The 25337-nt window shown below is 43.5% G+C and overlaps 1 protein-coding gene across 5 annotated transcripts in view; it reads right to left on the bottom strand.

Moving 5' to 3' along the window:
* The window catches only part of LOC139533700 (plexin-B2-like), a 76223-nt gene extending 52527 nt beyond the window's left edge, over positions 1 to 23696 (bottom strand). The window contains exons 1-10 of one of the 5 annotated variants that reach the window (XR_011666844.1): positions 23162 to 23696; positions 18005 to 18118; positions 13958 to 14463; positions 13482 to 13646; positions 13031 to 13285; positions 12587 to 12784; positions 12211 to 12390; positions 7922 to 8056; positions 7691 to 7791; positions 4775 to 4901 (exon numbers count right to left, since the gene is read on the bottom strand). Coding sequence is in view for 4 of the 5 variants with exons in the window: in XM_071331987.1 (XP_071188088.1) it covers positions 4775 to 4901; positions 7691 to 7791; positions 7922 to 8056; positions 12211 to 12390; positions 12587 to 12784; positions 13031 to 13285; positions 13482 to 13646; positions 13958 to 14463; positions 18005 to 18053 (1716 nt within the window). In the remaining variant the exon portion in view is untranslated. Of the gene's footprint in view, positions 1 to 4774; positions 4902 to 7690; positions 7792 to 7921; positions 8057 to 12210; positions 12391 to 12586; positions 12785 to 13030; positions 13286 to 13481; positions 13647 to 13957; positions 14464 to 18004; positions 18119 to 22970; positions 23125 to 23161 lie in introns of those variants that run through there. The other 4 variants (XM_071331987.1, XM_071331988.1, XM_071331989.1 and 1 more) reach the window with 4 other exon arrangements.
* Between the last annotated feature and the right edge of the window lie 1641 nt (positions 23697 to 25337).

Here is a 25337-nt window from a genome sequence, read left to right as displayed (position 1 = left end):
CATCACAGCAGCAAGATTTGTGACCTGTTGCCACAAGAAAAGGGCAACCAGTGAAGAACAAACACCACTGTAAATACAACCCATATTTATGTTTATTTATTTTAACTTGTGTGCTTTAACCATTTGTACATTGTTACAACACTGCATATATATAATATGACATTTGTAATGTCTTTATTGTTTTGAAACTTCTGTATGTGTAATGTTTACTGTTCATTTTTATTGTTTATTTGACTTTTGTATATTACCTACCTCACTTGCTTTGGCAATGTTAACACATGTTTCCCATGCCAATAAAGCCCCTTGAATTGAATTGAATTGAATTGACTATCAGAATCCTGTGGATACCCCAATTACAGAAGAAGAATTATTGGAAAAACTATGCAATCTCCAACCCAAAAAGGCCTGTGGTGCTGATGGTATTTTAAATGAAATGATCAAATATACAGACCACAAATTCAAATTGGCTATACTCAAACTCTTCAACATTATCCTCACTGCAGGTATTTTCCCCGATATTTGGAACCAGGGATTGATCACACCAATCTATAAAAATGGAGACAAATTTGACCCAAATAATTACAGAGGAATTTGCGTTAACAGCAACTTGGGGAAAATTCTCTGCAGTATTATAAATAGCAGACTACATCATTTCCTTGACGAACACAACGTCCTGAGCAGAAGCCAGATTGGATTTCTAAAAAATTATCGTACAACAGACCACATTTACACCCTCCACACTCTAATTGATAAACAAGTTAACCAAAACAAAGGCAAAATCTACTCGTGTTTTGTAGATTTCAAGAAAGCATTTGATTCAATTTGGCACGAAGGTCTTTTTTATAAACTAATAGAAAGTGGTATTGGAGGGAAAACATATGATTTTATTAAATCAATGTACACTAAAAACAAATGTGCGGTTAAAATTGGCAACAAGCAAACAGACTTCTTCTCTCAGGGGCGTGGAGTGAAACAGGGCTGCCCAATAAGTCCAACATTATTTAACATCTACATTAATGAATTGGCAAAAATATTAGAAGAATCGGCAGCACCTGGTATCACCCTACACAACACTGAAATCAAGTGTCTGCTGTACGCAGATGACCTGGTGCTGCTGTCTCCCACTAAAGAGGGGTTACAGCAGCACCTAGATCGTCTTCACAGGTTCTGTCAGACCTGGGCTCTGACCGTTAACCTAAAAAAAACAAATATAATGATATTCCAAAAAAGGTCGGGAAATAAGGATGACAAATATAAATTCTATTTGGACACAGTTCTATTAGAACACACCAAAAACTACACATATCTAGGACTAAATATCAGCAACACAGGTAGCTTTCACATGGCTGTGAATGAGCTGAGAGACAAAGCAAGAAGAGCATTCTATGCCATTAAAAGGAACATCAAAATTGAAATTCCAATTAGAATCTGGCTCAAAATTTTTCAATCAGTTATAGAACCAATTGCTCTATATGGTAGTGAAGTATGGGGTCCACTCTCTAATAATGAATTTACCAAATGGGACAAACATCCAATTGAAATATTGCATGCAGAGTTTTGCAAGACTGTTTTGCAAGTACAAAGAAAAACTCCAAATAACGCATGTAGGGCAGAATTGGGCCAATACCCCCTCCTCATTCGAATAGAAAAAAGAGCCATCAAATTTTACAACCATCTAAAAACAAGTGACCCCAAAACATTCCATCACACAGCTCTACAATGTCAAGAGATGAAACCAGAGAAGAGTCCCCTCAGCCAGCTAGTTCTGAGGCTCAGTTCACCAACCCAAACCAACCCCATAGAGCCTCGGGACAGCCCTCAGAAAATCTGGCCCAACCAAATCATCACAAAACAAAAAGAAAAATATATAACCTATTGGAAAGACACCACAAAAAATCAAAGTAAACTTCAATGCTATTTGTCTCTAAACAGACAGTACATGGTGGCAGACTATCTGACCACTGTGACTGATAGAAAACTGAGGAAAACATTGACTAGGTACAGACTCAGTGAGCACAGTCTGGCTATAGAGACCGGTCGTCACAGACAAACCTGGCTGCCCAGAGAGGACAGGCTGGGCTCACTCTGCTCCAGGGGAGAGGTAGAGACAGAAGTGCATTTCCTACTACACTGTGACAAATACTCAGACCTAAGAGCATATTTCTTTCCCAAAATTATAACTCAATACAAAGAATTTGAAACTATAAAAGATGAAGAAAAAATCAAATATTTATTGGGTGAAAAGCCAAAATGTGCAGTTTTGGCAGCCAAATATGTGTCCTCCTGCCACAACCTGAGGGACAGCCAGTGAAAAATGCAAAGTAATGTTGATAATATTTCCCATTTAGCTTAGTTTTGTTTTGTCTTTCATGCCAGGTCATATGTCTTCTCAAGTCATGTTGACACTGGTCTACTACTGTTGCTTTAATGTATTGTTGTTCTGATTAATATTGTTGTTGTAGTTGCTGTTAATGGTAATCCCATGTCCACTACTACTATTATTATTGCTGTTGGTTCCACCATTTATTTATATATAAATATATATATATTTTGTATATATATATACATATATATATTAGATTTTTATTTTTCGATATGTATACTTTGACAATGTAAGTAATAATGAACTTGCCATGTCAATAAAGTCAATTGAATTGAATTGAATTGAGAGAGAGAGAGAGCGAGAGAGAGAGAGAGCGAGAGAGCGAGAGAGAGAGAGAGAGAGAGAGAGAGAGAGAGCGAGAGAGAGAGAGAGAGAGAGAGCGAGAGAGAGAGAGAGCGAGAGAGCGAGAGAGAGAGAGAGCTATACAAATTGATGGAAAGTGGTGTTGGGGGTAAAACATACGACATTATAAAATCCATGTACACAAACAACAAGTGTGCGGTTAAAATAGGCAAAAAACACACACATTTCTTCCCACAGGGCCGTGGGGTGAGACAGGGATGCACCTTAAGCCCCACCCTCTTCAACATATATATCAACGAATTGGCGCGGGCACTAGAAAAGTCTGCAGCACCCGGCCTCACCCTACTAGAATCTGAAGTCAAATGTCTACTGTTTGCTGATGATCTGGTGCTTCTGTCACCAACCAAGGAGGGCCTACAGCAGCACCTAGATATTCTGCACAGATTCTGCCAGACCTGGGCCCTGACAGTAAATCTCAGTAAGACAAAAATAATGGTGTTCCAAAAAAGGTCAAGTCGCCAGGACCACAAATACAAATTCCATCTAGACACTATTGCCCTAGAGCACACAAAAAACTATACATACCTTGGCCTAAACATCAGCGCCACAGGTAACTTCCACAAAGCTGTGAACGATCTGAGAGACAAGGCAAGAAGGGCATTCTATGCCATCAAAAGGAACATAAAATTCAACATACCAATTAGGATCTGGCTAAAAATATTTGAATCAATCATAGAACCCATTGCCCTTTATGGTTGTGAGGTCTGGGGTCCGCTCACCAACCAAGATTTCACAAAATGGGACAAACACCAAAAATTCTGCATGCAGAATTCTGCAAAAATATCCTTCGCGTACAACGTAGAACACCAAATAATGCATGCAGAGCAGAATTAGGCCGATACCCACTAATTATCAAAATCCAGAAAAGAGCCATTCAATTCTACAACCACCTAAAAGAAAGTGTTACCAAACCTTCCATAACAAAGCCATCACCTACAGAGAGATGAACCTGGAGTCCCCTAAGCAAGCTGGTCCTGGCTCTGTTCACAAACAGACCCCACAGAGCCCCAGGACAGCAACACAATTAGACCCAACCAAATCATGAGAAAACAAAAAGATAATTACTTGACACATTGGAAAGAATTAACAAAAAAAACTGAGCAAACTAGAATGCTATTTGGCCCTAAACAGAGAGTACACCGTGGCAGAATACCTGACCACTGTGACTGACCCAAACTTAACGAAAGCTTTGACTATGTACAGACTCAGTGAGCATAGCCTTGCTATTGAGAAAGGCCGCCGTAGGCAGACATGGCTCTCAAGATAAGACAGGCTATGTGCACACTGCCCACAAAATGAGGTGGAAACTGAGCTGCACTTCCTAACCTCCTGCCCAATGTATGACCATATTAGAGACACATATTTCCCTCAGATTACACAGATCCACAAAGAATTCGAAAACAAACCCAATTTTGATAAACTCCCATATCTACTGGGTGAAATTCCACAGTGTGCCATCACAGTAGCAAGATGTGTGACCTGTTGCCACAAGAAAAGGGCAACCAGTGAAGAACAAACACCATTGTAAATACAACCCATATTTATGCTTATTTATTTTCCCATGTGTACTTTAACCATTTGTACATTGTTACAACACTGTAAATAGACATAATATGGCATTTGTAATGTCTTTATTCTTTTGAAACTTCTGTATGTGTAATGTTTACTGTTAATTTATATTGTTTATTACACTTTTGTATATTATCTAACTCACTTGCTTTGGCAATGTTAACACATGTTTCCCATGCCAATAAAGCCCCTTCAATTGAGTTGAGAGAGAGAGAGAGAGAGAGAGAGAGAGAGAGAGAGAGAGAGAGAGAGAGAGAGAGAGAGAGAGAGAGAGAGAGATAGAGAGAGAGAGAGAGATGCACTGAAAAGGAGCAGAGCTTAATGGAATTGACTAGAGTTAAACTCAGAATGAATGAATTCAGAATGAAGCAAACCCAGCACAACAGATGATCTTTCACACTGGAGAGGACAGCTGCCAATGACAGGGAAAGTAGACATGTACACTCAACCACTCAGTACCTGCTTGGTCTTCCTACAGCTGAAGCTGGGTGGGTTAAAGGCCTGGATCTGAACACACTGCTGGTTGGGGCTCCACAGCCACGTGTTGTCATCCTCAGCCCTGGGACAGTCTCCCTTCCTGGTACACCTGGAGGAGAACAGACCAGTCACACCCTGGACCACAGCTAACCCTGGACCACAGCTAACCCTGGACCACAGCTAACCCTGAACCACAGCTAACCCTGGACCACAGCTAACCCTGGACCACAGCTAACCCTGGACCACAGCTAACCCTGGCCCACAGCTAACCCTGGCCCACAGCTAACCCTGGACCACAGCTAACCCTGGACCCCAGCTAACCCTGGACCACAGCTAACCCTGGACTATAGCTAACCCCGGACGACAGCTAACCCTGGACGACAGCTAACCCTGGACGACAGCTAACCCTAGACCACAGCTAACCCTGGACCACAGCTAACCAGGAGTCTAGACTACAGCTAACCAGGAGTCTGGACCACAGCTAACCCTGGACTACAGCTAACCAGGAGTCTGGACTACAGCTAACCAGGAGTCTGGACTACAGCTAACCAGGAGTCTGGACTACAGCTAACCAGAAGTCTGGACTACAGCTAACCAGGAGTCTGGACTACAGCAAACCAGGAGTCTGGACTACAGCTAACCAGGAGTCTGGACCACAGCTAACCCTGGACTACAGCTAACCAGGAGTCTGGACTACAGCTAACCAGGAGTCTGGACTACAGCTACCCAGGAGTCTGGACTACAGCTAACCAGGAGTCTGGACTACAGCTAACCAGGAATCTGGACTACAGCTAACCATGAGTCTGGACTACAGCTAACCAGGAGTCTGGACTACAGCTAAACAGGAGTCTGGACTACAGCAAACCAGGAGTCTGGACTACAGCTAACCAGGAGTCTGCTACCTGTATCCAGGCCCAGTTCATCACTGATAGGAGCTAAAGAGAGAAAATAGTCCTGGACCATCTATAACAGGATAAAGACATTTATAAGTTAGATTGTATTATTCATTGAAAATATCAATGAACAGCAGGAAATATTGCAGCTATAACCAATGTTCCCCTAAAAAATTGTCACTGAGCACATTTCAAGTCTGCTGAGCGCAAATTTGAACGTAGTCAAAATTCTGTGCAACTTCCAGCATACGTTTACTGTGAACACTGAGGCTGTACCCGCTTTAAGTTACAGTTTTAACAGTGGTCAAGTAGGCTACTGTGGCTATTTGATCATAATGTAGGCCTACCAGAGTGGCCTATCATCAAAAACAATGGAGAAATATGCATCCCATTAAATGTTTATATGGAATTAGATGTTCTATCATTCAGCCTACAGTAGCAGCCAATGTGTGGTGTTCAATGTAGACCTACATTCCAGGAGACTTTTTGAATAAAACATGCAGGGCTTAATATGTACCTGTTTATCCACTTGTCCTTCAGACAAGGAGGTGACGGAAAATGTTGTGTTGATGCAAGAAACCACTTTTCTAAATATAATGTATTATTATTCCCATACCATTATTACAGAGAATCAGACAAATGATGCTTCCCTCTGCCTATTGGCTACTTGGCTTATTCAAGCCTGTCTCAAAATACAACACTGCCCCTTTAAGACAAAAAAAATCTCTTCACCTGACTCGCTTTTCAAAGATGACTAGAAATGTACACATTTTGTGCTCTTGTAGGAAGCAATCCCTCCTCTATTGCTGACTACAAATGATCTATAACTGGGATAATAACTCACTAACTAGCAAAGGACATGAACAAACGTGCACATGTGGCTACATGCAGCTCTGATTGGTTAAAGCGCACAGGTCTGTGTAATTGAGCTCAGTCGTGCCTGTCAATGCAAAAGAATCCAACTTCTGCCTACAACAAAAAATCTTGCATAGTTTGTTTTGTTTCGGTATGTTGCATTGAAAGCGTGGATTCAATCACAATTCCAACAGTAAAGGGAAGCGTTGATAGTGTTAACTAAGGGGGAAAACTCTAGAAAGTTGTGTGAAGTTGAATCTCGTGCTTCTCTGCGCGGGCTGGTATTTCTTCTGTGAGGCAGTCTGAGGAGCTGCAGACAGCTTAGAGGGACTGTCCGGGAGTATCTGTCCGGGGGTATCATCGGATGGGGCCACAGTGTCTCCTGACCCCTCCTGTCTCAGCCTCCAGTATTTATGCTGCAGTAGTTTATGTGTCGGGGGGCTAGGGTCAGTTTGTTATATCTGGAGTACTTCTCCTGTCTTATCCGGTGTCCTGTGTGAATTTAAGTATGCTCTCTCTAATTCTCTCTTTCTTTCTCTCTCTCGGAGGACCTGAACCCTAGGACCATGCCTCAGGACTACCTGGCATGATGACTCCTTGCTGTCCCCAGTCCACCTGGCCGTGCTGCTGCTCCAGTTTCAACTGTTCTGCCTGCGGCTATGGAACCCTGACCTGTTCACCGGACGTGCTACCTGTCCCAGACCTGCTGTTTTCAACTCTCTAGAGACAGCAGGGGCGGTAGAGATACTCTTAATGATCAGCTATGAAAAACCAACTGACATTTACTCCTGAGGTGCTGACTTGCTGCACCCTCGACAACTACTGTGATTATTATTATTTGACCATGCTGGTCATTTATGAACATTTGAACATCTTGGCCATGTTCTGTTATAATCTCCACCCGGCACAGCCAGAAGAGGACTGGTTACCCCTCATAGCCTGGTTCCTCTCTAGGTTTCTTCCTAGGTTTTGGCCTTTCTAGGGAGTTTTTCCTAGCCACTGTGCTTCTACACCTGCATTGCTTGCTGTTTGGGGTTTTAGGCTGGGTTTCTGTACAGCACTTTGAGATATCAGCTGATGTAAGAAGGGCTATATAAATACATTTGATTTGATTTGGGGGAACATTGGCTATAACTGGTACTGTACTCACTTGCCCTGCAGCACACACCAGCCACAGTAGGGGTCTTTCTGTGCCACGCAGGACTGGCAGTCTGTCTTCAGGTGGCACGCCTGCACTGGCACCTTGGTGATCTATGAGCAAAACAAAAACGGCTGATTCAAACATTGCTTGGATATCGTACTAACCAAAATGCATGGAATGCCTCACACTGATGAAAATCTACGCTATGGAATAAAGTTCCACGTTAAGTTCCCGGCTCACCTTCTTCTCTGTGGTGATGTAGAGGTGTGTGAGGCTGGTGTCAAACAGCAGGTTCTTGTTGACCTTGTCCCCGGTGTTCTCCCCAGGGGCGCGGCCGTACACCTCTGGTCTGGTCGACAGGTGCAGCTTCAACACCTACGTTACATTAGCAGAAAGAAGACAGAAAAGGCGGCCGGGTCGATGCAGAAGACATTAGTCAACTATTAAGGAAAATACATACAAGTCAGAGCAGCCTATAGAATAACATTCCAGCAGGACGTGTTTATGTTTAGCAGACACTCTTATGCAGAGCAACTTGTAGTCAGTGCATTTAACTAAGGTAGGTAAGACCAACCACATATCATAGTCATTGCTTTCCTCAAGTAAAACTTTCTTCAAAAAAGCAGCGATTAACAAAACCAGTTACAGTGCTAGTGGAAGACAGACAAGTGGGAGAAAGGCAAGTGTTAGTGTTGGCGTGAGAAAGGCCAGCGTTGGCGTGAGAAAGGCCAGTATTGGCGTGAGAAAGACCAGTGTTGGCGTGAGAAAGGCCAGTGTTGGCGTGAGAAAGACCATTGTTGGCGTGAGAAAGACCAGTGTTGGCGTGAGAAAGGCCAGTGTTGGCGTGAGAAAGACCAGTGTTGGCGTGAGAAAGACCAGTGTTGGCGTGAGAAAGACCATTGTTGGCGTGAGAAAGACCAGTGTTGGTGTGAGAAAGGCCAGTGTTGGCGTGAGAAAGACCATTGTTGGCGTGAGAAAGGCCAGTGTTGGCGTGAGAAAGGCCAGTGTTGGCGTGAGAAAGACCAGTGTTGGCGTGAGAAAGACCATTGTTGGCGTGAGAAAGACCAGTGTTGGCGTGAGAAAGACCAGTGTTGGCGTGAGTGTTAGAAAGACAATATTGCAATAGTAAGGTGTTAGCTAGCAGTGACAGGTCAACAGTAAGGTGTTAGCTAGCAGTGACAGGTCAACAGTAAGGTGTTAGCTAGCAGTGACAGGTCAACAGTAAGGTGGTAGCTAGCAGTGACAGGTCAACAGTAAGGTGTTAGCTAGCAGTGACAGGTCAACAGTAAGGTGGTAGCTAGTAGTGACAGGTCAACAGTAAGGTGGTAGCTAGTAGTGACAGGTCAACAGTAAGGTGTTAGCTAGCAGTGGCAGGTCAACAGTAAGGTGTTAGCTACCAGTGACAGGTCAACCGTAAGGTGTTAGCTAGCAGTGACAGGTCAACAGTAAGGTGTTAGCTAGTAGTGACAGGTCAACCGTAAGGTGTTAGCAAGTAGTGACAGGTCAACAGTAAGGTGTTAGCTAGCAGTGACAGGTCAACAGTAAGGTGTTAGCTAGTAGTGACAGGTCTACAGTAAGGTAATAGCTAGTAGTGACAGGTCAACACTAAGGTAATAGCTAGTAGTGACAGTTCAACAGTAAGGTAATAGCTAGTAGTGACAGGTCAACACTAAGGTGGTAGCTAGTAGTGACAGGTCAACAGTAAGGTGGTAGCTAGTAGAGACAGGTCAACAGTAAGGTGGTAGCTAGTAGTGACAGGTCAACAGTAAGGTAATAGCTAGCAGTGACAGGTCTACAGTAAGGTGGTAGCTAGTAGTGACAGGTCAACAGTAAGGTGGTAGCTAGTAGAGACAGGTCAACAGTAAGGTGGTAGCTAGTAGTGACAGGTCAACAGTAAGGTGGTAGCTAGTAGTGACAGGTCAACAGTAAGGTGTTAGCTAGCAGTGGCAGGTCAACAGTAAGGTGTTAGCTACCAGTGACAGGTCAACCGTAAGGTGTTAGCTAGCAGTGACAGGTCAACAGTAAGGTGTTAGCTAGCAGTGACAGGTCAACAGTAAGGTGTTAGCTAGTAGTGACAGGTCTACAGTAAGGTAATAGCTAGTAGTGACAGGTCAACACTAAGGTAATAGCTAGTAGTGACAGTTCAACAGTAAGGTAATAGCTAGTAGTGACAGGTCAACACTAAGGTGGTAGCTAGTAGTGACAGGTCAACAGTAAGGTGGTAGCTAGTAGAGACAGGTCAACAGTAAGGTGGTAGCTAGTAGTGACAGGTCAACAGTAAGGTAATAGCTAGTAGTGACAGGTCAACAGTAAGGTGGTAGCTAGTAGTGACAGGTCAACAGTAAGGTGGTAGCTAGTAGTGACAGGTCAACAGTAAGGTGGTAGCTAGTAGTGACAGGTCAACAGTAAGGTAATAGCTAGCAGTGACAGGTCTACAGTAAGGTGGTAGCTAGTAGTGACAGGTCAACAGTAAGGTGGTAGCTAGTAGAGACAGGTCAACAGTAAGGTGGTAGCCAGTAGTGACAGGTCAACACTAAGGTGGTAGCTAGTAGTGACAGGTCAACAGTAAGGTGGTAGCTAGTAGAGACAGGTCAACAGTAAGGTGGTAGCTATTAGTGACAGGTCAACACTAAGGTGGTAGCTAGTAGTGACAGGTCAACAGTAAGGTGGTAGCTAGTAGTGACAGGTCAACAGTAAGGTAATAGCTAGTAGTGACAGGTCAACAGTAAGGTGGTAGCTAGTAGTGACAGGTCAACAGTAAGGTAATAGCTAGTAGTGACAGGTCAACAGTAAGGTGGTAGCTAGTAGTGACAGGTCAACAGTAAGGTGTTAGCTAGTAGTGACAGGTCAACAGTAAGGTGGTAGCTAGTAGTGACAGGTCAACAGTAAGGTGGTAGCTAGTAGTGACAGGTCACAGTAAGGTGTTAGCTAGTAGTGACAGGTCAACAGTAAGGTGGTAGCTAGTAGTGACAGGTCAACAGTAAGGTGGTAGCTAATAGTGACAGGTCAATAGTAAGGTAATAGCTAGCAGTGACAGGTCAACTGTAAGGTTGTAGCTAGCAGTGACAGGTCGTCCGCGAACCAACGGCTCTTTTTGGGGGAACGTCGAGAACTGAATCTCATCTGTGAAAGAGCTGTTCCATTTGTCTCCCTGATTGGCTCCCTGATTGGCTCCCTGCGACTGCTGCGGTTTGAGCTCCAGACAACCATTACCTGGAGCTCAGTTAGAGAAACATTCTCTGAAGATGGTAACTCAACCATTATCTGGAGTTCAGTCAGAGAAACATTCTCTGAAGATGGTAACTCAACCATTATCTGGAGTTCAGTTAGAGAAACATTCTCTGAAGATGGTAACTCAACCATTATCTGGAGTTCAGTCAGAGAAACATTCTCTGAAGATGGTAACTCCTCAACCATTATCTGGAGTTCAGTTAGAGAAACATTCTCTGAAGATGGTAACTCAACCATTATCTGGAGTTCAGTCAGAGAAACATTCTCTGAAGATGGTAACTCAACCATTACCTGGAGTTCAGTTAGAGAAACATTCTCTGAAGATGGTAACTCAACCATTACCTGGAGTTCAGTCAGAGAAACATTCTCTGAAGATGGTAACTCAACCATTATCTGGAGTTCAGTTAGAGAAACATTCTCTGAAGATGGTAACTCAACCATTATCTGGAGTTCAGTTAGAGAAACATTCTCTGAAGATGGTAACTCAACCATTATCTGGAGTTCAGTTAGAGAAACATTCTCTGAAGATGGTAACTCAACCATTATCTGGAGTTCAGTCAGAGAAACATTCTCTGAAGATGGTAACTCAACCATTATCTGGAGTTCAGTTAGAGAAACATTCTCTGAAGATGGTAACTCAACCATTATCTGGAGTTCAGTCAGAGAAACATTCTCTGAAGATGGTAACTCAACCATTATCTGGAGTTCAGTTAGAGAAACATTCTCTGAAGATGGTAACTCAACCATTATCTGGAGTTCAGTTAGAGAAACATTCTCTGAAGATGGTAACTCAACCATTATCTGGAGTTCAGTTAGAGAAACATTCTCTGAAGATGGTAACTCAACCATTATCTGGAGTTCAGTTAGAGAAACATTCTCTGAAGATGGTAACTCAACCATTATCTGGAGTTCAGTTAGAGAAACATTCTCTGAAGATGGTAACTCAACCATTATCTGGAGTTCAGTTAGAGAAACATTCTCTGAAGATGGTAACTCAACCATTATCTGGAGTTCAGTTAGAGAAACATTCTCTGAAGATGGTAACTCAACCATTATCTGGAGTTAGGGTCAGCTGTAATCTCTGAAAACCTTATTGTGGTCCATGCAGGCGGAAGAAAAATGTCACGTAAACCATTTAATTGAACTCGTGTCACAATTTGACATAAAGGTAGGCAACCCCTTATATTTTTCATGGTTTTTCATCCATTTGTAAGAACTAATGAACAAAGATCTGTTTGGGAGCCAAAAGACCCGGCTCAACGAAAAGACTTGGAAAGTCCATCACTGTTAGCTAGTACCTCTCCTAAAGTGGTCCCCAGGAAGGCAACGGCGTGCTCCGTTTCCACAGCGACGGCCACAGCGGTCATCAGGCCCTTCTTGGTGAAAACGGGTTCGGTTGCCAGGGCGAACTCTGCCCTGCTGGCCAGCGGGGAGGGCAGGAGCTCAGCACCACACTTTTGATTGGTCACCATGCCCTTCTGAAGAGGGGAGGAATCACTGTCAGATACATTATCTCACTAGTAGGTAGAAGTGATAATGTAGCAGTTATTACATTATATCTACATCCTCTTGTACATTTCATTGTAGAAGAGCAACGACCATAACGTCAAGGTAAACTACAAAACCATCAATTGTTCAAAACCCTTGACTGGAGGGTCTGGTCAGGCTACAAACCTCATTTTCAATTTTACACAGCTCGTCTGACTTGGAGGAGTACGGGGAGTAGACGGCAGACGTCTTGTTTATTTGTCCCTTGGTGCTGTAGCAGGCTCCTATGATCTCCACCAGTCTCTGGTTGATGGCCCTCAGTGGGTACATACACACTGCCGAGCTGGAGCTGTCGTCGTCTGAGCTGAACACCACAAACACAACCTGACAGGAATACACAAGTCTCTTTTCTTAACTCACTGTTCTTACGGTTCAGACTTGCCTGCTTAAGTAAAGGTGAAATGCCCGCTTTATCTGTCCAAACTCATTTGTGGGATTCAATCTAATTCAAACAACTATCTGTCCCCTTAGGGCAATTCTATTAGGGGTTATATAATTGAATTGGGGTATAGAATTGAACTGGTTAGTGGATTAAGTTTAAATTGTTAGAGGGGGAAAATAAATACATACCTTATCCTGGGCTCCAACCGGTCCGTACCGGCCAGAGGAGCTCATATTCCTGGCCAGGGCTTCTCCTGGGAGGGCCACGTAGGCTGCCTGGACCTTGTTGTACTTGTTCCCCATGCTGCAGTTCAGCTGGAGCTCTGTGTACGAGTAGTAGTTGTGGTCGTTCTCACACATCCTGGAGATAAAGGTGAAGTTCTTGGTTCCTGAATCCTGGGCACCCAGGGTTCTGGAGAACAGGAAGTAGACAAAGCCCTCGTCCTGGAAGAAGAGACACATAAAAAAAGAGAGAGGGGGAAATAGAGAAAGTGGGGAAAAAAGGAGAGAAAAAGAGTGAGATGAGTTCCATGAATCAGTATTTGTCTTTCAGTCTCGTTGTAACGTTGTAATCACAGACAGGCCCCGAGGGGATGTTGCACACTGCTGTGTGTGTAAAAGGGGTTTCTCCGTCTCTTACCTTGAAGACGTGTCTGAAGTCATGGAGGTAGCGCAGTGTGAAGGGGTTGGACTGGACGGCCGAGGCCTCGATGATGCTGTCGAACAACACCCAGTCATGATGGACCTGGAGGATACGGGTGCTGATCAGCTTGGTGCTGTCATGGCTGCCGTAGCCCTTAGCCACCTGAAGAGAACAGAGAGTTACCATGGTGACCAGGAAGTAAATACAACATGGTTCAGCTTGGTGCATTCGTGGCTGACATAACCTTTACACACCTAGGATGAGACCGAGGGAACAGAACATGGGAAATTCACTTATCTAGTACCTTTACAATTTAAAATCCCAATACAACATCAGCATTGCAAAGCCAGGATAGTGGGTTCGATTCCCGGGACCACCCAATAAAACATTTATACAAGTAGCTTTGAATAAAAGTGTCTGCTAAATGAGATTATTATTACTGTGATATATCACGGAGCGGTTAGTCCACCTACCAGGAAGACGGTGAAGTTCTCCCTGTCCTTGCTGAAGTAGTAAGACATGACCCCTACTACTGACACACTCTCCTCTGCACTGGCCACGTACGACTTCTCTCCGTTACTATCGCTGAAGTACAGCAGCTGCTCTACATTAGACAGGTTCCTCAGAGAACAGATTCCTCTGTACAGACTCCCACACACTATCAAGGTGTCTTTGGATGGATGGATGAGGAGCAGTTTGTTATGGTTGTCTGTCTCCACTGCTTCCTCGCAGGAAGTCACGGGCGGGGTACACTGGCGGTTGTCCAATTCGGGTCCTGTTCTGGTGTGTGCCTCGGGGTGCAGGGATTGGTCCAGTTGGTAGAGGGCGTTGACCGTGCCCACATACAGCCGGCTGGTGATTGGGTCCTGGACTACGTTGTTGATGAGGGTGTCAGAGGTGAACTCGTTGTAGGCGGAGCCGAGGAGGGAGAGAGACGACATCGCCAAGATGGCAGCCAGGACCCACCGCCACGCCATCTCTGGTGGAGAGGAAGGGAAAAATAATTATGTTAAGCTTTGTCTCTTTGTAACTTGGTAGAGAAAGAAAGAGGGAGAGAGAGGTAGGAGGGAGAAAGAAGAAGAGGAAGGAAGGAGTGAGAGGGGGAGAAGAGAGGGAAGAGAGTGAAGGGAGGGAGGGAGGAGGTAGGAGAGAGAGACTGAGGAGATCGAGGAGAAAGGGGGAGATTAGGAACTAATCTTAATCATTCCATCCTATTAGTCTTTCTGTGACTTTGTAACTTAGTAACCACAGACAGGCCTGAGGGGACGTTTCAACAGCTAATAAAAAAAGACATGAAGGATTACAATGTTTAATAACATTCCTTCTATAAAATGTTTTTTTTAGCAGTAAGTTATTCAGTTCTACTTCAGCGTTCCTACCTGTCCACTCTCATTATTATTCATTCTCATCCTTCCCTTCCCACTAAACATAAAGGAGGGAAAATCAATTCACTCGCTCCCCTAACTCCCCTCAGATGTTGATCAGTGAATTTGACACGGACGATAAAATAAAAGAGAGGATCAGGAAAGGATCAGGAGAGGAAAGGATCATGAGAGGAGAGGATCAGGAGAGGAGAGGATCAGGTGAGGAGAGGACCAGGAAAGGATCAGGAGAGGAGACGATCAGGAGAGGAGAGGACCAGGAGAGGAGAGGACCAGGAGAGGAGAGGATCAGGAGAGGAGAGGATCAGGAAAGGATCAGGAGAGGAGAGGGCCAGGAGAGGAGAGGATCAGGAGAGGAGACGATCAGGAGAGGAAAGGATCAGGAGAGGAGAGGGCCAGGAGAGGAGAGGATCCGGTGAGGAGATGACCAGGAAAGGATCAGGAGAGGAGACGATCAGGAGAGGACCAGGAGAGGAGAGGATCATTGCACAGGTCTTATTTTCACGATTTGGACATTAATTCGCTTTCCAAAGCTAATAAACATGTGGAAATGTGAGCAGCATTTTGTATTCCAAGTTGAATTAGTTAGGGAGCGTAAACATAGTACAAACTTTCTTTACATTCAAATTTCAATAGTTCCTTGGTCATGTGACCTAATGACTTCAAAAAAGGTTCAGTATGTCCACTGACTACCCTTCTATATTGCACACCATTTAGTTTGTTTATTTTCATCTCATATGGTTTTACATTAAAAAAAAAAAATGTAGAATTTCAATAGCTCCTTGGTCATGTGACCTGGTGACTTCCAACACGGTTCAGAATGTACACTCAGTGGGCCTACACATTGCACACCCTTTGGTTTGTCCATTTTCATCTCACAAGATTTTAAAATAATTTTTCAAAATGTAGAATGTTAATAGCTCCTTGGTCATGTGACCTGGTGACTTCAAACACGGTTCAGAATGTCCATTCAGTAAGCCTACACATTGCACGCCCTTTGGTTTGTCCAGAATTTCAATTGCTCCTTGGTCATGTGACCTAGTGACTTCAAACACGGTTCAGAATGTCCACTCAGTAAGCCTACACATTGCACACCCTTTGGTTTGTACATCTTTATATCACATGGTTTTACATACATTTTTCTAAATGTACAATTTCAATAACTCCTTGGTCATGTGACCTAATGTCCGCTGACTACCCTTCTATATTGCGCACTCTTGTTTGTGTACTGTAAAATCACGCGGTGTAACGTACATTTTTCATAGTTTAAAATTTGCAATAGCTCCTTGGTCATGTCTGTCACGTTCCTGACCTGTTTTCCCTTGTTTTTGTATTTGTTTAGTATGGTCAGGGCGTGAGTTGGGGTGGGCATTCTATGTTGTGTGTCTAGTTTGTCTGTTTCTGTGTCCAGCCTAATATGGTTCTCAATCAGAGACAGCTGTCAATCGTTGTCCCTGATTGAGAATCATATATAGGTGGCTTGTTTTGTGTTGGGGATTGTGGGTGGTTGTTTCCTGTCTCTGTGTTTGTGTTCTGCACCAGATAGGACTGTCTCGGCTTTCACGTTTGTTATTTTGGTATTTGTTAATGTTCATCGTTTATCGTCTTATTAAACATGTTGAACAATAACAGCGCTGCATTTTGGTCCTCTCCTTCATCCCAGGAAGAAAGCCGTTACAATGTCATTTACACACCTAAGAAGCATGCAGTGGATATACACCCATATAGCATAACTAATTGTTTGTTGTTCTGTTTCATTTGTTCCCAGGGGGGAAGGAGAAGGCACTTTGGGAGTGCTTAGGCAAGAGGCCCGCGGGCATACATATACCTGTAATATATTCAATGTCTAGGCACACTAGGTAAGACCTGGGCGGACCACCCCCTGTATTTTGGTTAGGGCACCAGGTGGTGCTAAGTTAGGTAAGTAGTGGGTAGGCAGGTTAGATAGGAGAGGGGGAAGCTTTGATATTTACTTTCTTTGCTTTGGTTCCGTCCAGCCCCTTTTCCCCATATTACCGTTTAAGGAAATAAATCCTAGTAAACGGTAAATTCTGCCTTTGTCGTCATTTCTCGCACCTACAGTTCATACCTCTTTTGCTTCACGGGGAGTTGATTTGCAGCAAGGTGTTGCGTTCCCTCTTCATAGAGGCGTGCGTAACACTCTAGTCAGGTATCTTCTATATTGTTGCACATTAATAATATTAGTTTGACAATTAGGGGGTTCAGTCCAGTTTTGTGTTTACCCTTTTCTTTAATATTTATCTATAATAATTGGTAGTTCTAAGTACCTATTTTCCCTGTTTTTTATTTTTCCACAGTATTTAACAGCGGTACACAATAGGAGAGAGACAGATAATATCTCCTTTCATCGTTAATATCAACCATAAAGGAAAAGGGCAAAGTACGAGAGCCATGCTATTAATTGTCCAAAGCAGGGATGGAGAGTGAGCTGGTGAGGTAGGCTGCAGTGGGTTTGCTGGTCAATACATATACTGAACATGTAACCACAATAATGGTGGCCAGTAAATCAATAAAAATGTGATATTGACAAATTAAGCAGAAATTGTAGACCTTTAATCTTTTCCAACATGTCAACAGAAACTTAACTTAAATTAAATATGAAACATTTCACAGTGTTAACTTTCTCTTTATCCCTGGTTGATGTACATTTCAGAGCCTCTTCAGTGTGGATGGGGTATAGCATACATTTTCAACAACAAAGACTGCACTTCCAGTTTGTGTTCTTTACTCTGTTGAACTCTTTTGTCTTCATTCCTAGTTACAGCACATGGAACCACCGTTGGCATGCAAAACATTCAATCAAAACAAAACGTAACACGTTATAAATAATATCAAATATCAATGCAGTATGACGAATTAGCCATCCATTGTGCTATATCATAAATTGTCTTACATGCCGTCACTGTTGTCAAAAGATTATAAACATGTTAAATAAAGTTACTAACTCAGTCAGTCTTTGGACCACATCCAGGTTCTTTATCAGTGACACACATGAAGCAGTTGTTGGCTTTGTTGAACTCTGAAATCATAGGCATGAACTGAACATATGGCTGTCCCACACAACTACATAAAAAGAAAGAATTTTTCATTTACTTTGAATTAAATGTCATTACATACCAGACATTTTCAGTATATCCTCAGACATTTCTTTTCGCAGTTGCTCCATGTGTTTTTGAAGGTTCCATATCAATTTGGGATGTTGGGGAAGTTCTGTGCAACTTCCTTGGCCATCTACACCAAAACATAAAATAGAGTTTTTGACCTAATTTTCACATTATTGAAAATATAACTATCAAACCTGCATTACAAAGACCCCGCAGCCGAAGGTGTCCTGCTGCATGGTGTGAGTTATTTCCCCTCCTTTCCACTTTATGTCCGCCCAGTCGTCTTTTCCATGGCAGGATCTTCTCATTTTGAAGTACTCTCTTTTTTATGTAAACATAATGGAATTCTGATTAGTTATAGGCAAATGAATACACAGGCCAAATGTGTATGCTGTTTTCCTTATCACTATAATCTAGTAGTAATTTAGTAGTAGAGGTCATTTCCTTTATGCCTCATTCTACACAGCCTAAATTATAGCCACTGAACTATTTACAGGACAATAATAAAAGTAGCATATAGGATCCAACCCTATCAGTGTGAATACATGTAGAGCGTTTATAGACTTTAAGAAAAAAATATAAAGTGACAGTTTCATCAGTATGTGCTTAAAGAAAGTCATATCACAAAGATCACAGATGACAGTGCCCACCAAATCTATGACCAATAGAGAATGAATTGTAAGCACCAAAGTGTGTTTGTCAAAATTATATCTGAAAATGTCAGTTGTTGAACATAATACTTCTATTTGCAATAGCAATTTATGATATATGCAGTTGAGGAAGATTCCATGTACCAACACTACATGTAGGACGGACATAAGACATTCCCACATACAGTATTTTTAAAAAATTTAAATTTCACCTTTAATCAACCAGGTAAGCCAGTTGAGAACAAGTTCTCATTTACAACTGCGACCTGGCCAAGATAAAGCAAAGCAGTGTGACACAAACAGCAACACAGAGTTACACATGGAATAAACAAACGTACAGTCAATACCACAATACAAAAGTCTATATACAGTGTGTGCAAATGAAGTAAGATTAGGGAGGTAAGGCAATAAATAGGCCGTAGTGGGGAAATAATTACAATTTCGCAAATAAACACTGGAGTGATAGATGTGCAGAAGATGAATGTGCAAGTAGAGATACTGGGGTGCAAAGAAAAAAAAATATATAAATAACAATATGGGGATGAGGGAGTTGGATGGGCTATTTACAGATGGGCTATGTACAGGTGCAATGATCTGTAAGCGGCTCTGATAGCTGATGCTAAAAGATAGTGAGGGAGATATGAGTCTACTGCTTCAGTGATCTTTGCAATTTGTTCCAGTCATTGGCAGATGCGGGCAGTCATTGGCAGATGCGGGCAGCGATCGGTTGAAGAGCATGCATTTAGTTTTACTTGCATTTAAGAGCAGTTGGAGGCCACAGAAGGAGAGTTGTATGGCATTGAAGCTCGTCTGGAGGTTAGTTAACACAGTGTCCAAAAAAGGGCCAGATGTATATAGAATGGTGTCGTCTGCGTAGAGGTGGATCAGAGAATCACCAGCCGCAAAAGCGACATCATTGATGTATACAGAGAAAAGAGTCGGCCCGAGAATTAAACCCTGTGGCATAGAGACTGGCAGAGGTCCAGACAACAGGCCCTCCGATTTGACACACTGAACTCTATCTGAGAAGTAGTTGGTGAACCAGGCGAGGCAGTAATTTGAGAAACCAAGGCTGTTGAGTCTGCCGATAAGAATGCGGTGATTGACAGAGTCGAAAGCCTTGGCCAGGTCGATGGATACGGCTGCACAGTATTGTCTTTTGTCGATGGCGGTTATGATATCGTTTAGGACCTTGAGTGTGGCTGAGGTGCACCCATGACCAGCTCGGAAACCAGATTGCAAAGCGGAGAAGGTACGGTGGGATTCAAAATGGTCGGTGATCTGTTTGTTAACTTGGCTTTCGAAGACCTTAGAAAGGCAGGGTAAGATAGATATAGGTCTGAAACAGTTTGGGTCTAGAGTGTCTCCACCTTTGAAGAGGGGGATGACCGCGGCAGCTTTCCAATCTTTGGGGATCTCAGACGATAAGAAAGAGAGGTTGAACAGGCTAGTAATAGTGGTTGCAACTATTGCGGCGGATAATTTTAGAAAGAGAGGGTCCAGATTGTCTAGCCCAGCTGATTTGTAGGGGTCCAGATTTGGCACCTCTTTCAGAACATCAGCTATCTGGATTTGGGTGAAGGAGTAATGGGGAGGCTTGGGCAAGTTGCTGTGAGGGGTGCAGAGCTGTTGACTGTGACTGACAAATCACTGCCTATTACTGTGATTAAAAAGAGCATATGAAACATTGTTTTTCATGAGGCCTACCTGTGCACCTTCCTTTAAGCACCTCTGTTTGAACACCTCTCCTGTCCTTGATCCATTCCACATACAGCCATTTGCGGATCTTTTTAGTGTCCATGTGAAAGATAGTTATTGCGAGGATGGAACATTTGTTGATTTAAAAAAATAATAGCTAACACCCATGTAATATGAAGGCCTGCAAATATGAAGGCCTCTAATCGCATGAGATGAAAGTACACAAACAAGAGTGTGCAATATAGAAGGGTAGTCAGCGGACATTAGGTCACATGACCAAGGAGCAATTGAAATTCTGGACAAACCAAAGGGTGTGCAATGTGTAGGCTTACTGAATGGACATTCTGAACCTTGTTTGAAGTCACTAGGTCACATGACCAAGGAGCTACTGAAATTCTACATTTTGAAAAATGTATGTAAAACCATGAGATGAAAATGGACAAACTAAAGGGTGTGCAATGTGTAGGCCCACTGAATGGACATTCTGAACCTTGTTTGAAGTCACCAGGTCACATGACCAAGGAGCTATTGAAATTTTACATTTTGAAAAATTCATGTAAAATTATGTGAGATGAAAATGGACAAACTAAAGGGTGTGCAATGTGTGTCTATACCATCGGGTTAGCTACAACTAGTTTTGAAAGTATTTGGAGTATTTGGTTAACCTGTCTGGCTCTGGCATTCCGCTAGCAGAACTCCTCCCACATTCCACTGAAAAGGCAGAGCGCGAAATTCAAAAGATATTTTTTAGAAATATTTAACTTTCACACATTAACAAGTCCAATACAGCAAATGAAAGATATACATCTTGTGAATCCAGTCAACATGTCCGATTTTTAAAATGTTTTACAGTGAAAACACCACATATATTTATGTTAGCTCACCACCAAATACAAAAAAGGACAGACATTTTTCACAGCACAGGTAGCATGCACAAAGCCAACCTAACTAACCAAGAACCAACCAAACTAACCAAGAAACAACTTCATCAGATGACAGTCTTATAACATGTTATACAATGTTTTGCTATGTTTTGTTCTAAAAATTTGCATATTTGAGGTATAAATCAGTTTTACATTGCAGCTACCATCACAGCTACCGTCAGAAATAGAACCGAAGCAGCCAGAGTAATTACAGACACCAACGTCAAATACCTAAATACTCATCATTAAACATTTCTGAAAAATCGATGGTGTACAGCAAATTAAAGACAAACATCTTGTGAATCCAGCCAATATTTCCGATTTTTTAAGTGTTTTACAGCGAAAACACAATATAGCATTATATTAGCTTACTACAATAGCCTACCACACTACCGCATTCATTCATCAAGGCACGTTAGCGATAGCAATAGGCACGTTAGCGATAGGGAATAAACCAGCAAAAGATATTAATTTTCACTAACCTTCATAAACCTTCATCAGATGACAGTCCTATAACATCAGGTTACACATACACTTATGTTTTGTTCGAAAATGTGCATATTTAGAGCTGAAATCAGTGGTTATACATTGTGCTAACGTAGCATCTTTTTCCCAGAATGTGCAGATATTTTTATGACACTCCAACTATTCTGACCAAATAACTATTCATAAACGTTACTAGAAAATACATGTTGTATAGGAAACGATAGATACACTAGTTCTTAATGCAATCTCCGTGTTAGAATTCTAAAAATAACTTCATTACGACATCCAGCTTAGGTATAGCGAGAGAGTGCCCAAACTCAGGGCGCAAACGACTATTTCACATGTTCGACAGATATATGAAATAGCATCATAAAATGGGTCCTACTTTTGATGATCTTTCATCAGAATGTTGTACAAGGGGTCCTTTGTCGGGAACAATCGTTGTTTGGATTTAGAATGTCCTCTTCTCCAGTCAATTAGCACGGAAAGCTAGCAAAGTGGCGCTAAGCTCTCCTTCCTGAACAAAGGCACACAACGCAACACGCCTAACGTCCCGAATAAATTTCAATAATCTAATAAAACTATATTGAAAAAACATACTTTACGATGATATTGTCACATGTATCAAATAAAATCAAAGCCGGAGATATTAGTCGTCCATAACGACAGCTTTACAGAAGGCAATACCAGGTCCCTTCACGCGCTCTCCAGAAAACAGGAAACTGGTGACACGTCATGCCGAGAGCTATTATTCGACCCCAGATCAAGTTACACACTCAATTTCTTCTCTCACTGCTTGTCGACATCTAGTGGAAGACGTATGAAGTGCATGTATTCTAATAAATATCAAGGACATTAATAGGCAGGCCCTAGAACAGTGCATCGATTTCAGATTTTCCACTTCCTGTCAGGAAGTTTGCTGCAAAAGGAGTTCTGTTTTACTCACAGATATAATTAAAACGGTTTTAGAAACTAGAGAGTGTTTTCTATCCAATAGTAATAATAATATGCATATTGTACGAGCAAGAATTGAGTACGAGGCCGTTTAAATTGGGGACGATTTTCCCCCAAAGTGAAACAGCGCCCTCTGTCCTCAACAGGTTAAAGAGCTATTGAAATTTTAAATGTTTGATTTGTCACTATGTTGACGGTCCCTAACTGCTTTTGGTAGACGTAAGGAAAACTACGGGCCGTCAAATATCCAACCTGAAACTGACTTTACCTCAGTCCTTCTATGCTCTTTTCTTGACTCGCTCCCCAGTTGTAAGGACACAAGACGTTTCTACCAAGCATCTGGTGGCTTGTTGTTATCCCAATGTCAGAGAACCAGACCTGGTTCGATTCCTTCACATCATTCTTAACCAAACTCAGCCGCTGAGAAGTTCAAATACACAGCCATGACCGGTCGCTTACCTCAGGAATTGGTAGTTGAACACGAACTCGCTGTCCTAATCAGTTCGTCTCCTCTCTTTTTACAACCAAAACCCGAACGAAGTCCTATTGTCTACGTTGTCACCGTCCGTAAAAGTTCAGATCTTCCCCGGGAGAGAAAACATTGTGAGATGCCGAAGGGAGCGAGCGAGCAACGACACTCTAAATCCCGGGAAATATGACACGGTTTGGAAGTTTGGCACTTTTCCCACGACAAGAGATTTTTCTTCACGCCCAAAAAACGTAAACACAGAATGAATTCAGATGCGTTTCAGATTCAAAGACGAACACACCTTTGGTTTAAGTCCGCCCTGATGAATTGGCAAGAAACTGCACTTTGAACTGTAACGCCCGCGGTACAGCAGCCAAGAAAAATAGGGACGGAGTATCTTCTCTCACTCCTCCCCCTCTCTCTCTCCCAAGAAAATACACAGAGCCTGTACGGATCAGTTTACACACAAGACGGGAAGAGAGTCTGCAAACTATCGTTGAAGCTGGAGAAAAACAACTGAGCCCTACACCCTCTTCTTTTCAGTGGCAGCGCCCAAGAAAAAGAGGGATGGAGTATCTTCTCTCACTCCTCCCCCTCTCTTTCCCAAGAAAATACACTGAGCCTGTACGTATCAGTTTACACACAAGACGGGGAATAAGGAGAGGGGAGGACTGTCGATAGAATAGGGAGAGGGGGAGGACTGTCGATAGAATAGGGAGAGGGGAGGACTGTCGACAGAATAGGGAGAGGGGGAGGACTGTCGATGGACTAGGGAGAGGGGAAGACTGTCGATGGACTAGGGAGAGGGGAAGACTGTCGATGGAATAGGGAGGGGGAAGACTGTCGATGAACTCGGGAGAGGGGACAGACTGACGATGGACTAGGGAGAGGGGGAAGACTGTCGATGGAATAGGGAGAGGGGGAAGACTGACGATGGACTAGGGAGAGGGGGAAGACTGTCGATGGAATAGGGAGGGGGAGGACTGTCGATGGAATAAGGAGGGGGGAGACTCGATGGAATAGGGAGAGGGGGAGGACTGTCGGTGGAATAGGGAGAGGGGGAAGACTGTCGGTGGAATAGGGAGAGGGGAGGACTGTGGATGGAATAGGGGAGGACTGTCAATGGAATAGGGAGAGTGGGAGGACTGTCGATGGAATAGGGTGAGGGGAGGACTGTCGATGGAATAGGGAGAGAGCAGGACTGTCTATGGAATAGGGAGAGGGGAGGACTGTCAATGGAATAGGGAGAGGGGAGGACTGTCGATGGAATATGGAGAGGGGAGGACTGTCAATGGAATAGGGAGAGGGGAGGACTGTCGATGGAATATGGAGAGGGGAGGACTGTTGATGGAATAGGGAGAGGGGAGGACTGTCGATGGAATAGGGAGAGGGGAGGACTGTTGATGGAATAGGGAGAGAGGAGGACTGTCGATGGAATAGGGAGAGGGGAGGACTGTCGATGGAATAGGGAGAGGGGAGGACTGTCGATGGAATAGGGAGAGGGGAGGACTGTCGATGGAATAGGGAGAGGGGAGGACTGTCGATGGAATAGGGAGAGGGGGAGGACTGTCAATGGAAGAGGGAGAGAGGAGGACTGTCGATGGAATAGGGAGGGTAGAGGACTGTCGATGGAATAGGGAGAGGGGAGGACTGTCGATGGAATAGGGAGAGGGGAGGACTGTGGATGGAATAGGGAGAGAACAGGACTGTCGATGGAATAGGGAGAGGACTATCGATGGAATAAGGAGAGGGGAGGACTGTTGATGGAATAGGGAGAGGGGAGGACTGTGGATGGAATAGGGAGAGGGAAGGACTGTCGATGGAATAGGGAGAGGGGGAGGACTGTCGATGGAATAGGGAGAGGGGAGGACTGTCGATGGAATAGGGAGAGGGGAGGACTGTGGATGGAATAGGGAGAGGGGAGGACTGTCGGTGGAATAGGGAGAGGGGAGGACTGTTGATGGAATAGGGAGAGGGGAGGACTGTGGGTGGAATAGGGAGAGGGGAGGACTGTCGGTGGAATAGGGAGAGGGGAGGACTGTTGATGGAATAGGGAGAGGGGAGGACTGTCGGTGGAATAGGGAGAGGGGAGGACTGTTGATGAAATAGGGAGAGGGGAGGACTGTGGATGGAATAGGGAGAGGGAAGGACTGTCGATGGTCCCTA

Source organism: Salvelinus alpinus, chromosome 11 (assembly GCF_045679555.1).
Source record: "Salvelinus alpinus chromosome 11, SLU_Salpinus.1, whole genome shotgun sequence".
Taxonomy (NCBI): domain Eukaryota; kingdom Metazoa; phylum Chordata; class Actinopteri; order Salmoniformes; family Salmonidae; genus Salvelinus; species Salvelinus alpinus.
The sequence above is the reverse complement of the archived record's forward strand: the minus strand, read 5'-3'. Positions and strand labels throughout refer to the sequence as shown.